Genomic DNA, 13,469 nt, shown 5'->3' with positions numbered 1-13,469 from the left:
GTTTGCTTCGTCGGTTCATTATTTCCTTATTGCTTGCCCAGTTGGGTCGTATTTCAGATTCACAAGTCGGGCTGAGATGTGTGTGCCGGAGTTGATTACATCATAGAAAGCATACTACTTATTTTTTTTATTTATTACTTGTCTTTTGTTATGTTTACATATACCGAATTATTAATTTATAGGTCAACCGGTACACGCAATTCCAAGACAACCGGTGTTTTTTTTTGTTTTATCAATTGATGGGCCTAATCGCCAATTAAGCCTCTTTTTATGATGTGCCTACAACCGGATGGAACTGGTGGTGGAAAAAAAGACGATGCCATAACACCCTGATGCTCGTGCTTTTGTAGTAAAAAAAATCCGGTTGGCTTTCTTATTTTTGTAAAACAGTATGCATATAGTTGTAATAGTCTTTGTTATACGGAAACAAACAAGTTTATTACTTTATATTGTATGACATTTTGTAATCAAAGTGTTACGTATTCAATTGTATTGTAAATATGTAACAACCATTAAAGGCCGTCTATGTTATAAACGATTTAATGTTTGCGGCGCAACGTGCGCCGGCAGGGGCGGTTCTTAGAAGGACTGTGGCAAGCATACTACTTATTTTTTTTATTTATTACTTGTCTTTTGTTATGTTTACATATACCGAATTATTAATTTATAGGTCAACCGGTACACGCAATTCCAAGACAACCGGTGTTTTTTTTTGTTTTATCAATTGATGGGCCTAATCGCCAATTAAGCCTCTTTTTATGATGTGCCTACAACCGGATGGAACTGGTGGTGGAAAAAAAGACGATGCCATAACACCCTGATGCTCGTGCTTTTGTAGTAAAAAAAATCCGGTTGGCTTTCTTATTTTTGTAAAACAGTATGCATATAGTTGTAATAGTCTTTGTTATACGGAAACAAACAAGTTTATTACTTTATATTGTATGACATTTTGTAATCAAAGTGTTACGTATTCAATTGTATTGTAAATATGTAACAACCATTAAAGGCCGTCTATGTTATAAACGATTTAATGTTTGCGGCGCAACGTGCGCCGGCAGGGGCGGTTCTTAGAAGGACTGTGGCAGGGCCACGGCCCGGGCAAGTTTTTCGGCCGTAATGCTAATTTTCCGTATTTCGATCGAAATTTTTTATATATACTATGTTTGGCCCGCGCTTGCCCGGGCTTTTTTTAGTGTTCGTGTCTTTCGGCCTTGACACGTTTAACGGGTAAGATCCGCCACTGTGCGCCGGCATAATTTTAGTTTAATATTAAGGATAATATTATATTTAATTGTTAATTATTTAAAGTATGGAACAAGGAGGAATGGAAGATAGAGAAAAGAGAGCCTCAAAATTAACAAACAATGTGGGATTCAATATATAAAATGGCCAAATGGGAGATAAGATTCTTGATCGACGATGACAGCTCTTAATTTAACAAAAAATAAATAAAAATAAAAACATGTCAGAATCACTGCAGTGTGTGATGTTCATAGGTCGTGTAAGGTTGACCTAATTTTATAGTTGACTGGATTGGACCACCTTCTTATACTATTCCGTTTTATTTAATGTTTAAATACTTTATATTAATACTTTTGGATCGGGAAAATTGTATAATATCATTTTTAACTATTTTACTTAATTCAATTCATTTTGTTATTTTTTATATGTTTTTGTAACCACGAATAATTAACCTTAATTAACCTCAAGAGGTACTTTCTCTAAACGATTTGCAATTTAATGATCCTTACCTTTCATCACAATAGCAAACACACACAAACCCGGTCTAATACTTTTCTGCATCTTTTCATAACGCTTCTTTTTCTAGTTAACCCTTTTAGCGTTTCGTTTTCTATCAAACAGTATCAGTCTATTTGGGTAACGAGTCCAAAACCCCTGTTTGGAGAGTTCTTTCACTAGAATCCTACCAACAACCATCAACTAACTAATCGAACGAAAAACGTTAATAGGCTGTAATGAGATTAAATACCATTCTATGTCACACTAATTCTTATCTAAAGCCACATTTGTCCGGATCAATATCATTTAAATCAAAGTGATACCAGTCTACTTCAAAAGAATCTTTGTAGTAATATTTTAGGTGGAGCAAAACAACAATTACTTTTCAAAGTTTTTGTGAAATACACTATTAGATTTGTTGACTATAGAGACCATGCTTTTCAAACACAATGAAGATCTGCCTTTGACTTCAGTTGTGTTGTATAGCCAAAGGGGAGTTGATTTGAGAGGCCATGATGTATAAGATAACATAAAAAAATCAATAATATGGTTCTAGGTTGGATTCCATGGAATCACCTTTGACAACTATGCTTGCTTGTATGTTGGAATATGGATGAAACTTTATCTTAAGGGGTGCTTAATCCAGTTATATGCGTATGAACAAGAAATATAAGCAATCAAAGTTAGAACGCAGTCACGCTCTTTCACCTATGGACAAAGGCGGAATTTACAAGAGGATTTGAGATCATGAGTTGTAACATGTTGGCCACATTTGGCAAACACGCAAGCGTATCTCAACTATTAAGTGTTTTTTCAGACGAAAACATGAATAGGTATGACCAGGATTGCATTCGTCTAAATATGGTAGGACATGCTTCCCTCTTGTCATATCTAGCCTAAAGCAAGCAATTGATATGTTCCATCACCTTTGGTCCTTAAAGGCATTGGTTCACTCTTTATATGTTTAGCTGGTTTCCAAAAAAAAGATCCCACATGTATGGTGGGCATCTCATTAGATATCAACCACTTATTCTAAATACTAGGATAACATGAACCACGCCGAATGGGGGAGTATCTCATCGTGTCGCAATATATAAAACCTCTTCATCTACATATGACTTAGTTGGTTAACTGAAGTGTGTAGCTATTTTTTGTATATAGTTCTTCAAATGATTACCTTCTATCTTGTTGAAATCCTATTTCTAGGTTGTTTTCTTTATAACCAAATACAAACTGTTAACAACCTAAATCTCACTAAAAAAAATTGTAAAATAACTAAAACTATGGTAATTATAATTTATTATGTTTAATTTCAAGACTTAAAAACTGACCTTTTGTTTTGAATGTCGCTCTTATTTACTGTCTTCATCCATACTAAATAACAAATAGCTTAAAATCAACACAAACCTACCCTTATTCAAAGGGCTGTAAACGAGCCGAGCTAGACCCAGCTCGAGCTCGGCTCGAACTCGATTCGAGCTGGCTCGGCTCGAGCTCGAATTTCAAATCGAGCTGAGATTTGAGGCTCGAGCTCGACTCGATAAGAATTCGAGCTAGCTCGGCTCGGCTCGATCTAGCTCGAACTAACAAAAAACCGCACAATTTTCTATTTAAAAAGCCTTTAAAAATGATTTTTTTATAGATTAAGGGCCATAATTGCCATTTAATTTAACCATATGGCTAAATATGCAAGTATAAATAGTTAATTCACTTTGTATATTGTCTTTCAAAAGAGTACATGCACTAATCGGTCTTTGTACTGATTGAGGGTTATGTGCCTTATGTCCAAGGCTTCATGCAAAACTACTATCGAGCCGGGGGTCTCACTGGAAGCAGCCTCTCTATTCCTACGAGGTAGAGGTAAGGCTGTCTACATCTTACCCTCCTCAGACCCTACCTTTGCTTTGCTATTGGTGGGATTTACTGAGTATGATGACGATGATGATGATGATGACTTTGTATATTGTCTTTACCTTCTTTTATAAGGGAAATACTTCCTTAGTTTTTGTTTTCTAAGCGATGTGGGACAAAAAAAATGAAGGATGTAAACCTTATCGAGCCAGCTCGCGAGCTCACGAGCTCACGAGCCGAGCCAGACCAAGCTCGAGCTCGGCTCGTTTACAAACTGAGCCGAGCCGAGCTGGCTCGCTAAAAACCGAGCCAATTTCGAGCCGAGCTTTCTTGAGCTTTTTTCGAGCGAGTTTCGAGCGAGCTGCGAGCCACGAGTTTTTTGAACACCCCTACTTATTCACCCGTAACAAACAAGTCACCTATAGTCCTATATAACAAACAAATCCAAATGGTTGGCAAACTTAAAAAAAATACATATATTAAATCAAGAACATAGAAAGAAAATATGAATAAACTTATAAAAGAATTTGGCAAAGTTACTTGCTTAGTTTCAAAAATATAATAAACACAAATATTCTTAAAACAAGTACACAAGTTAAACATTTATGTTTCCGATTTATCCTTCTCATCTAGATCAAACTCATATTTTCGACTAGACGTTGTAGGGTTAAGGTCCTTCCGCTTCACCTATGCCCGACACCATACATCAAAACTCTGGCGCCAAAGTCCCTTCCACCAAGCCTTTAACAGGCGTGAATGTTGAAGCCTGAATGTGAGGTGGGTTCACTGTAACCAATCACCAATTTTCTTTCGTTATTTATTTAGTTAACTAATATCACCTTGTAAAATGATGGGTTAGCAAAAGCTCCACTAATTACATCACAATAACATAACAATTTTTTATACTTCTAAATTAATCTACTATTTGCCATTCAAAAAAAAAAAAAAAAAATCTACCATGCACAATATCCTTATTAAAGAATTCTTTAGGAGGTCGCAAGTTCGAATCTGAGCCAACACGGGTTTTCATCCCACCGTGCGTTACGCCAGAGAGTCTCCGCTCTTGTGGCGGTGCAAGTGCAACGTCTATGGTCTACCGTGGGGACACTGAGAGGCAGGGGCGGATGTACTTGGGACTAAGGAGTAGCCTCCGCTATCGCTTGGTCGGAAAATTTTTGACGATTTTAGTGTAAATTTTGGAAAAATTTGACGTTTTTTCGATTTCGTTACCGCTTATTTATAAAACGTTTCCGCTTGGTCGGAATCCTAGATCCGCCACTGCTGAGAGGTCCTGTATGCCAGTGTTATTGCCCTTTCATGAAGAAACCCCGTGGGTTCCGATCAGAGGCCGGCCTCACAGCCGTGCTTGTGACTACCCAGTCCCAACCGTCCAATGTATGATATCTTGCCAGTCGCTATTCTAAAAGAAAAAAAAATTAAATTAAAAATAGGTGTATAATGTATTTAAAAACGGAAAATTACGGTGAACAAAACCTACATCTTATAAATATTCTGCGTCTCTTTGACCGTTCGTACTTGCTCTCTCTGACGCAGCAATACATATACATACAAATCCTTCACATACACACATATTCATCAAGAATCTTTCCACACACTACATAAACCAACACACACACACACACACTGATTAATCCATACAAAATTCCCAATATCCTTACCATTTTTCTCCCAGATCAGACGCCTACAGATCCCTGTTCATCTCCAATCTTACACCTAGGGCTCTTATTCGCATGTATGTTTCCCGTTATCTCTCTGTACCCGTTTCATGCACCCATTCATGTAAAAATTTCACCTTTTTTGTTACTATCTGATATGGGTTTTTGATATTGAGTGGTGAATTGAAATGGGGTTTATGGGTTTTGTTTGTAACATGTAGCATTTATCTGATTAGTGTTATAAGGGTTTTGTCATTTGTGTACAGTTTATATGTTTTTAGATTTGATTCTTATATGATTAGTTGTAACTTGTAAGGTGTAACATTGTGTTATTGTTTATGTTTTCTTTTAAATTGAAGAGGTTAGAGGGAAATGTTTTGTATAGAATCTTGTCAGTTTAATAGATTTGTTTGAATATTTTTTTTTTGTGTGATTAATGATTAAAGATGAATGTGATTAATGATTATGTTGTGTATAGTGTTTATGTGGTTAAAGTTTCTAACTTTATATTTTTTTGTGGGTATCTTTTATGATTAAAGTGGAAATTAGGATATTATTTTCAAAACTTATGAACTGAAAATGGGTCAAAGATTATATTTTTACAATTATTTGTAAATAAATTCTCTGATTTTGTGGAATGTTTAAGTCTAATATTGGGTTCTTACTTTTTTTAATTATTGGATTACATGATTGTATAACGATACAATCTGCAGTGATTTACCGAAGTTATTTATCGATAGTAGTACGATATATTTATGGAGCCTAATGGTCATAAGAGAGGAAGGAGAAAAGACTTTGTGGCTCATCAAAGTCAATTGAGTACTTTTAATTCTGATGATGAACTGGACCCGTGGACCGCTTGGGCTTATAAACCTCGAACCATTACATTGTTATTTATTGGCTCGTGCCTTTTAATGTACGTTTCTCATAATCTGCATCTTTTTTTTCCTTTCAAATATTTGAATTCATTGTTAGTTAAATTTGCTTTTCAGTTGGGCAAGTGGAGCTCTTGACCCCGAAAGCAATTCATCAGATGATATTGTAACATCTGTCAAAAGGTGAATGCTTCTTTGACATGATTTGTATCTTAAAGCAACTAATATTCGAACGTTCGTTTAAAATTGAAGGGGGATATGGGCAATGATTGCGGTTTTTCTTACTTATTGCTTGCTTCAAGCTCCTTCAACGTAAGTTACACGGTTTTCTCGTAAGATGTTAATTTATCTTTTTAAGAAAAATGCTTGTATCGCTATTTTGTATGATTAACGACATTGTTGTGTATGATCTTGTAGGTTACTAATTAGACCACATCCTGCAATTTGGCGTCTAGTTCACGGCATGGCTGTTATTTACCTTGTTTCTTTGACATTTATACTTTTTCAGGTCTGTAGTTTTGTGTTTTTTTTTTTCTTTTTTGTCGCACCGTACGATGTCATTTAAATTCTTTTTTATTATTTTCAGAACCGTGATGACGCTAGGCAGTTTATGAAGTATCTCCATCCTGATCTTGGTGTTGGTAACTTGTTGCACTACTTTTCTTTATGAGTAAATTGTCATTTTCGTCCCAGAGGTTTGACCACTTTTGCGACTTTCATCTAAAGGTTTGTTTTTCCGCATCTGGGTCCTCGTGGTTTCAAAATCTTGTCATTTTCATCCATGAGGTTTGGCAATTTATTGCGACCTTCGTCCCTCAAGGTTTGGCCCTCAGGGACAAAAACGACAAGATTTTGAAACCACGAGGAGCCAAATGCGGAAAAACAAACCTTTGGATGAAAGTCGCAAAAATGGACGAACCTCATGGGCGAAAATGACAATTTACTCTTTCGTTATTGAAAACTTTTCATGTCAATATATTAGGTATTTGGAGAATGGTGACACGTTTAAAAAAAATAAGTGTCAAGTAAAAAAAGTTGCAAATTTCATAAAGGGAATGGTAGTTAGGTTAATTTACCTAATGTCTTGCTTTATAATTTATTTATGTAATGTCTTTATAGAACTTCCTGAAAGATCTTACGGGGCTGATTGCCGAATATACGTACCCGAGAATACTACTAACAGGTTTATAAACGTTTATGTATGATTTCTTCTTTCACAATCTTCAAACTTTTTATTTCTTCCTTTTTTGTTTTCTTGTTGTATAAATTTTGTCTTTTGCAGTCTGCTAAATATGTTTTGTTGTTCAGGAGACGCTTTTTGATGAGTTTGTCTTGGCTCATTTATTTGGGTGGTGGGGAAAGGCAATAATGATTCGTAATCAACCCCTTTTGTGGGTATTATCGATCGGATTCGAATTGATGGAGGTCAGAGTTGACTTTTCCACCTTCTTGTTTAACTTTTATTGCTCTGAAATAGAGGTGACAAAATGGGTGGGTCAGATGGTGTTCGGTAACGGGTCAAAACATGTTTGGTTGAAGCTGGTCAACTTTTAGTCGAAAACGTAAAATTAATATCATGTTTTTTAAAGCCTAATGTTTTACCTTCCTTTTGCAGCTTACTTTTCGCCATATGTTACCGAATTTTAACGAGTGTTGGTGGGACAGTATTGTTCTCGATATATTAATCTGCAATTGGTTTGGTGAGGAATTTCGTAAAACCCAAATGCTACTTTATTCCTAGAAAGTTATTTAATTTTTCAGCATAATTTGTATTTATAATGGTAATCATTTGTTTATTTTACTTCACAGGTATCTGGGCCGGAATGCATACTGTACGTTATTTTGACGGTAAAACGTACGAGTGGGTCGGAATTAGCCGTCAACCAAACATTTTGGGCAAAGTACGTCTCCGTTTGTGTATCTTCTACACCGTATGTCTTAACCTAAATACAATGTTTGACTTAACACGTAATTATTGCTAGTATCGTAACCATATGCCAAATATCCGAAATGACCTTATGCTATAGATTGATGTCAAGTAGGGTTGCAAACGAGCCGGGCCAGGTTCGGGCTCGAGCTCGATTAACTTATGAGAGCTCGAGCTCGGCTTGTTGGTAGTTTCTCAAGCTCGAGCTCGGCTCGTTTATTATCTGTTAATTATTATGTTAAATAAAAATAAAAAAAATGTTTAGGCTCGTGAGCTCGATAAGTGAAGCTCTGGCTCGGGCTCGTTTGCTAAACAAGCTTACTTTTAGGTTCGGTCTCGGTTCGTAAACAAGTTTAAATAAGCTCGGCTTGGCTTGGCTCGTTTACTAGACAACTTTAAATATGGGGTAAATGTTATTAAATATTAATAAAAATAATATTACACTAAGGCTCGATAAAGCTTGACGATTCTAACGAGGTTCACATGCTAGGCTTGATAAATAAACGAGCTTTATTTTAGGCTCAAGCTCGATAAGGCTCGACTCATTTCCGAGCTTTTTCTTGAGCCGATCTCAACTAATATTTCCAATGATTACTTTGAGCATACAAGGAATTTAGGATTAAAATTTGCATTTCTTCTGGTCAAACTTATGATATTCTATTCTCTGAACCAGATAAAACGAACATTGTGCCAATTTACTCCCGCACATTGGGACAAAGATGAATGGCACCCGTTTCTTGGTCCGTGGCGGTTCATCCAAGTTCTTACCCTTTGCATTGTGTTCTTGACCGTCGAACTCAATACATTTTTCCTCAAATTTTGCCTGTGGATTCCTCCTAGAAACCCTATCATTGTTTACCGATTAGTACTTTGGTGGCTTATCGCAATACCTACAGTTCGGGAGTACAATTCTTACCTACAAGACCAGTAAGCTTTGTGTTTTCCTCATGTGTGTACTTGTATATGAATCTTTATTGCAAAAACGATTGCTTCTTTTCTTACTTTCGATTATAATGTTTCAGAAAACCCGTAAAAAAAGTTGGAGCTTTTTGTTGGCTTTCTCTTGCAATCTGCATTATTGAACTCCTCATTTGCATCAAATTTGGGCACGGTAAGTTTTAGCTGTCATTGACTTTTGTGGTCAAACCTATTATTTGACTCAAAAAGTCAAACTTTGTTTATATCAACATTAACTTTGTTTCTTTCTTAGCTTTTTTTTTGTCTGAATATGGAATTCGAATAATCGGTTTTGGCTTGACGACAAGTTATTTCATTTGACTCAAAAAGTCAACTGTTTTACAATTTCTAAATCGAGATATTGTTTCATAGGTTTGTTTCCAACTCCAATGCCTCGATGGCTCGTGATTTTGTGGTCATCTGTTGGTGTTGGGCTTCTCGGGTTTTTGCTATTGTGGACGTGGCAATTTCAAAGATTTTTAAGCAAAAAGCAGCTTTGACTTTTTCCGCCGGTCAATCAACTGCTCAGAGGATTTTTATAGTTTCGTCGTTCACCTCCAGCTTTTTGTGGGGTTGTGAACGAGAAACGAATCGATTTTTGATGGCAGGAGTTCTTTGGATATTGCTGTAAATTTTTATTCATTTTACACTGTAAATTTTTTATTATTTCAGCTTAGATTTACTTCAAGATTAGAGAATTATTATGATTATTTACTTAGGTTTATTAAAGGAGGTTCCTAATTTTAGATCTTTTAAAAATAATAATTATTAAATTACATGAAATTGTCCAAATGCAAAGTTGTTTTCATCGACCCTTGGAATAATTAGTTGATTGTATATCATGTAGAGACAAACATGAAACATGATCATCATACCTAACATTCTTGAGATTTTTTTTATTTTTTTTATTTTTTAAATCAGCGTGCGACAAATTTTAAGTAGAGAGTTTTGACAAGTGACAACCAGATGTAAATAATTTACGAAATGTTTATTGCGGTTTAAAACATTAGTAACATATTAACATATTTCTTACAACATGTTTTATTACAACCGATTATGATTATTTAAAATATCACAATCATTTCAATTATGTTCATTTGTTTTAAAATACATGAATAAAACAACCAAGAAAGCAAAAATAAATCTAATTAGCCACAATAAGGATAGTGATTGTTCCTTTTCTTCCAAGTTGTTTTTCCTCTAACGATTTCTTGACATTTAGAGTCCTCTTTAACTTGAAGAACATGTGTAAACCTAATGCATTGGTTAACCAAGCAATTTAAGAAACCAGCACCGATCGGACACCTACTCATATAGTTTACGTCTTCAATGATCCCGACTTGTTCGGGTTCACAAAGAGATTCAACCACGTCTGAACTCCCGCATTCTCTGCGGTATTCAAGTATGATGTTTGATAACTGATAATTCTCCAAGCATTCTTCGGGAATCGCCTAAAACATAAAAAGAACCCAATCTTCACAACTTGTTTTTCCTATGTTTTAAAATTTTGGTAAAAAATGTGTTTTGTTACCTCAAGCATCCAACCGACGTATTTCACGTTGTTTACATGGTGGTTCATATCCAAATCGCTCCTCTTTGGCTACAAACAAAGAGTTGTACGGTTAATTAGGGGTGTTCATAATTTGATTCAGACGGCTGTGATACAAATTCTAGGCCGAATGCTAACTATAGTTTCATATAACGTCAAAGAAAACCTCCTGAGTTGGATGGGCGACGTTTTGGCAGTCTAGTTTTGCCAGTTTGAACCGAACCAATTTTTTTTTTTCAAACTCGTTAGTTTGTATTAAATAGTTTAAAATAATAAAGATGGTTTATGACGACTATAATACATGATTTATATTCTAAAAAAGGTTTAACGGCTGGTTCGAACTAACAAAACATTGTCCAAACTGATAAGCTGTCAAAACTGAACTGTGTAAATCTCAAACTGACCGACTTGCTTCGTTTTAAATAGTTTATGAGGGTGGATTGCTACATTATGTTTAAGGGATCATGAAATTTAAGTGAAATTGATTGTTTAACTACCTGCAATCCCGAGTTAATGTATTTTGCATTATCATCCAGCTTGTCTATTTTTTCAACTGATTCTTCTTTTATAGCTTGCTTATTAATAAACCATGGTGAGATTTCTGCTCTAACTTCATCCGGCATCTTCGATAGTCTTCGTGTTTTTTGGTTCATCATCACCCATGTGCTGCATACGTTACCAAATTTCTATAAGTTTCATTTTATTTCTTCTAAACATATAATGTTTTTGTATTAATATGTTAGCATTTATTAACTCATTTACAGACAAAATAAGTAGTTGAAATAAACTACATTGTAACATAAACATTATATTATTTTGAAGTCAATTTTGGTTATAATATTTGGCAAGATTAATACCTTGTTGCTCTAGCGAATACAATGCCAGTGGTATGACTTCTGATTTCCCAATCTCGTCGCATTCCATTTTTTCCCGATGCTCCAACCCATGTGTCGATTTCTAGTATCTCTCCCCTATGATAAACCGATTAGTTTAATCATTTTTCAATTTCAGCTAGTTTTTAAGTGACTGAACTAGAACTTTTTAGTCGGATACTAAGGGTTGGATTTATGTTTCAAAATATTAAAATCCAACAAATTCTCGCAGTGGCGCAACCTAATTTTTTTTATCGAGGGGTTCATAAGACTCTTTTTTTTTCTACTAGCTACAACTATTGGGTCCAAATCGTATTTTTTTTTTCTAGAAAAATTTCAGATTTTAAATATAAAAATCCAATAAATTCTGTTAGAGACGGAATTATTAAATCTGTGGGGTCTATTTGCTACAACTAGAGGGTCCAAATCACACATTTCAAGGAAAAATATAAATTTTATATGAGTAAAGTTCTTTTTGAGTCCCTGTGGTTTGTGCATTTTAACCATTTGAATCCAAAAACCAAACTTGTCTTGATTTGAGTCCATGTGGTTTCTGATTTTAACCATTTGAATCCAAAACAAAAACAACATTCAAATTAGAAACATTTGGTTTTTGGATTCAAATGGTTAAAATTAGAGACCATAGGGACTCAAATGGTTAAAATTAGAGACCACAGGGACTCAAATTAAGACAAGTTTGGTTTTTGGATTCAAATGGTTAAAATACACAAACCACAGGGACTCAAAAAGGACTTTACTCATTTTATATATACAAATCCAACAAATTTATGTGACAAGGTCAGTGAACCCTCTGGTTCTGCCCTGAAAACTAGCGGCGGCGCAAAAACTTACCAGATGGGATACTGATCAACTTGAACTTGCATTCTCGAAACAACCCATATAAGATTGTTCTTCATCATACCATGAGTCGCGCCAAATCCATCTCCAAGAAGCCCGGACATCCACACATGATTCAAAGCGGTTTCCTGCACGCGTGTTTGTTTTTACTAATTTAGTTACAAAACTATTACTTACCATTACCAATGTAGTTAAAAATGAACACAACAACTAATTTGAACCTGGAGAAGGTTAAGAATACTTTGAAGAGTCACAGCCTTATCCGGCCCAACCTCATATGACCGAACAACAACTGTCTGTCGATACCCAACACCATCCAAGATAATTATCCCTTGTCGAAAAGGGTCCACAAATTGTTTTTGTGTCGGGATCATCGTCCTCTCCACCACCGCAGGCTTTCCATTTACACCCTTGGTCACAGGGGTGGCATACATCGTGGTCCGGCCCATCTTCATTGTATTGGAAGCTCCAAAGATCTTGTAGCCCCAAACCATCGAGCGAATGTCATTGTCGTTAAACGACGTCGTTCTGAAACTAGGCACGTAAGATAGGGACAAAGTGGTCATGCTAGAAAGATGAAAACAGTTAGAAACTGGAAGAGACAATTTGGAAAGTAGAAAAGGGTGGTGGAGAGTTCTTATAATACAAGTGAAGGTGTTTGTACGATGAATACAAGGAAAGGATTTAATGTTTGGAGATAATAAAAAGGAGGAACTTTGTTATAAACATGAATTGTAGATATCAATGGGATTCGTTTGGTGGTTTCATGAGTTATTGGAGGTTATAATGAAAGTTTTCTTTTTAGGTTCCATCGACAGTTTAGTACTACAAACAGATTTTGGTTCCTGAGGGACAAATAATTAGTTATTATTATTATATATGTTTTATTAACTCTGTTTTTAACTTTATTATTATTTACTTATTTGTGTTTTTATAGTGACGTAAGTAATTTATAATAAATTAATAAGTTGAATCTCTTCCATTAACATGTACAGGGTGGAAGCATGAAAATAAGCAGAGTAAATTCTCAAGAAAAGTGATAATATTCAATGTCAGAAAAGATTACAAGAGGGTTCATTTTATAAGGACTTCTAAAATTTGTTAAATATTGATTTATTTAACAAAATTTCTAAATTAGAGAGTGAAATAGTTACTAAAATGAAA

The 13,469-nt window shown here is 35.2% G+C and overlaps 2 protein-coding genes across 4 annotated transcripts; one reads left to right on the top strand and one right to left on the bottom strand.

Annotated features, from left to right (window-relative positions):
- Nucleotides 1-5,121: 5,121 nt before the first annotated feature.
- LOC110921798 (CDP-diacylglycerol--serine O-phosphatidyltransferase 1) lies at nucleotides 5,122-9,776 on the top strand. 3 transcript variants are annotated; one of them, XM_022166142.2, is made up of 13 exons: nucleotides 5,125-5,344; nucleotides 5,981-6,183; nucleotides 6,260-6,325; nucleotides 6,395-6,454; nucleotides 6,560-6,650; nucleotides 6,729-6,783; nucleotides 7,262-7,341; nucleotides 7,451-7,567; nucleotides 7,758-7,842; nucleotides 7,952-8,073; nucleotides 8,743-8,996; nucleotides 9,092-9,180; nucleotides 9,399-9,776. In XM_022166142.2, exons 2-13 carry the CDS (start codon nucleotides 6,023-6,025, stop codon nucleotides 9,524-9,526), a joined length of 1,308 nt encoding a protein of 435 aa, XP_022021834.1. In that variant the 5' UTR covers nucleotides 5,125-5,344; nucleotides 5,981-6,022; the 3' UTR covers nucleotides 9,527-9,776. The 3 variants fall into 3 exon arrangements, with proteins under 3 accessions (XP_035842464.1, XP_022021834.1, XP_022021835.1); XM_022166143.2 differs by having other exon boundaries at nucleotides 5,130-5,344; nucleotides 7,952-8,043; XM_035986571.1 differs by lacking the exon at nucleotides 9,399-9,776 and having other exon boundaries at nucleotides 5,122-5,344; nucleotides 8,743-9,018.
- A 310-nt stretch (nucleotides 9,777-10,086) lies between these two features.
- On the bottom strand, nucleotides 10,087-13,009 carry LOC110924379 (palmitoyl-acyl carrier protein thioesterase, chloroplastic). The gene is made up of 6 exons (XM_022168394.2): nucleotides 12,527-13,009; nucleotides 12,300-12,433; nucleotides 11,433-11,546; nucleotides 11,073-11,241; nucleotides 10,558-10,626; nucleotides 10,087-10,477 (listed from the first exon to the last, which is right to left on the bottom strand). Exons 1-6 carry the CDS (start codon nucleotides 12,869-12,871, stop codon nucleotides 10,175-10,177), a joined length of 1,134 nt encoding a protein of 377 aa, XP_022024086.1. The 5' UTR covers nucleotides 12,872-13,009; the 3' UTR covers nucleotides 10,087-10,174.
- Nucleotides 13,010-13,469: the final 460 nt, after the last annotated feature.

The sequence above is a fragment of the Helianthus annuus genome, chromosome 17 (assembly GCF_002127325.2).
Source record: "Helianthus annuus cultivar XRQ/B chromosome 17, HanXRQr2.0-SUNRISE, whole genome shotgun sequence".
In the NCBI taxonomy this organism is placed as follows: Eukaryota; Viridiplantae; Streptophyta; class Magnoliopsida; order Asterales; family Asteraceae; genus Helianthus; species Helianthus annuus.
Note: the sequence above shows the minus strand (reverse complement) of the source record. Positions and strands in the feature narration are given on the sequence as shown.

What these genes read in the sequence shown, in the direction of transcription:
- LOC110924379 (XM_022168394.2), bottom strand. Translation starts at nt 12,871, where the DNA reads ATGACCACTTTGTCCCTATCTTACGTGCCTAGTTTCAGAACGACGTCG. An exon ending in GTATTCTTAACCTTCTCCAG is followed by an intron (nt 12,434 to 12,526) that starts GTTCAAATTAGT and finishes ACACGCGTGCAG; the next exon opens with GAAACCGCTTTGAATCATGT. An exon ending in GTTGATCAGTATCCCATCTG is followed by an intron (nt 11,547 to 12,299) that starts GTAAGTTTTTGC and finishes GGTTTATCATAG; the next exon opens with GGGAGAGATACTAGAAATCG.
- LOC110921798 (XM_022166142.2), top strand. Translation starts at nt 6,023, where the DNA reads ATGGAGCCTAATGGTCATAAGAGAGGAAGGAGAAAAGACTTTGTGGCT. An exon ending in ATTGTAACATCTGTCAAAAG is followed by an intron (nt 6,326 to 6,394) that starts GTGAATGCTTCT and finishes TTAAAATTGAAG; the next exon opens with GGGGATATGGGCAATGATTG. An exon ending in TCGGATTCGAATTGATGGAG is followed by an intron (nt 7,568 to 7,757) that starts GTCAGAGTTGAC and finishes TTCCTTTTGCAG; the next exon opens with CTTACTTTTCGCCATATGTT.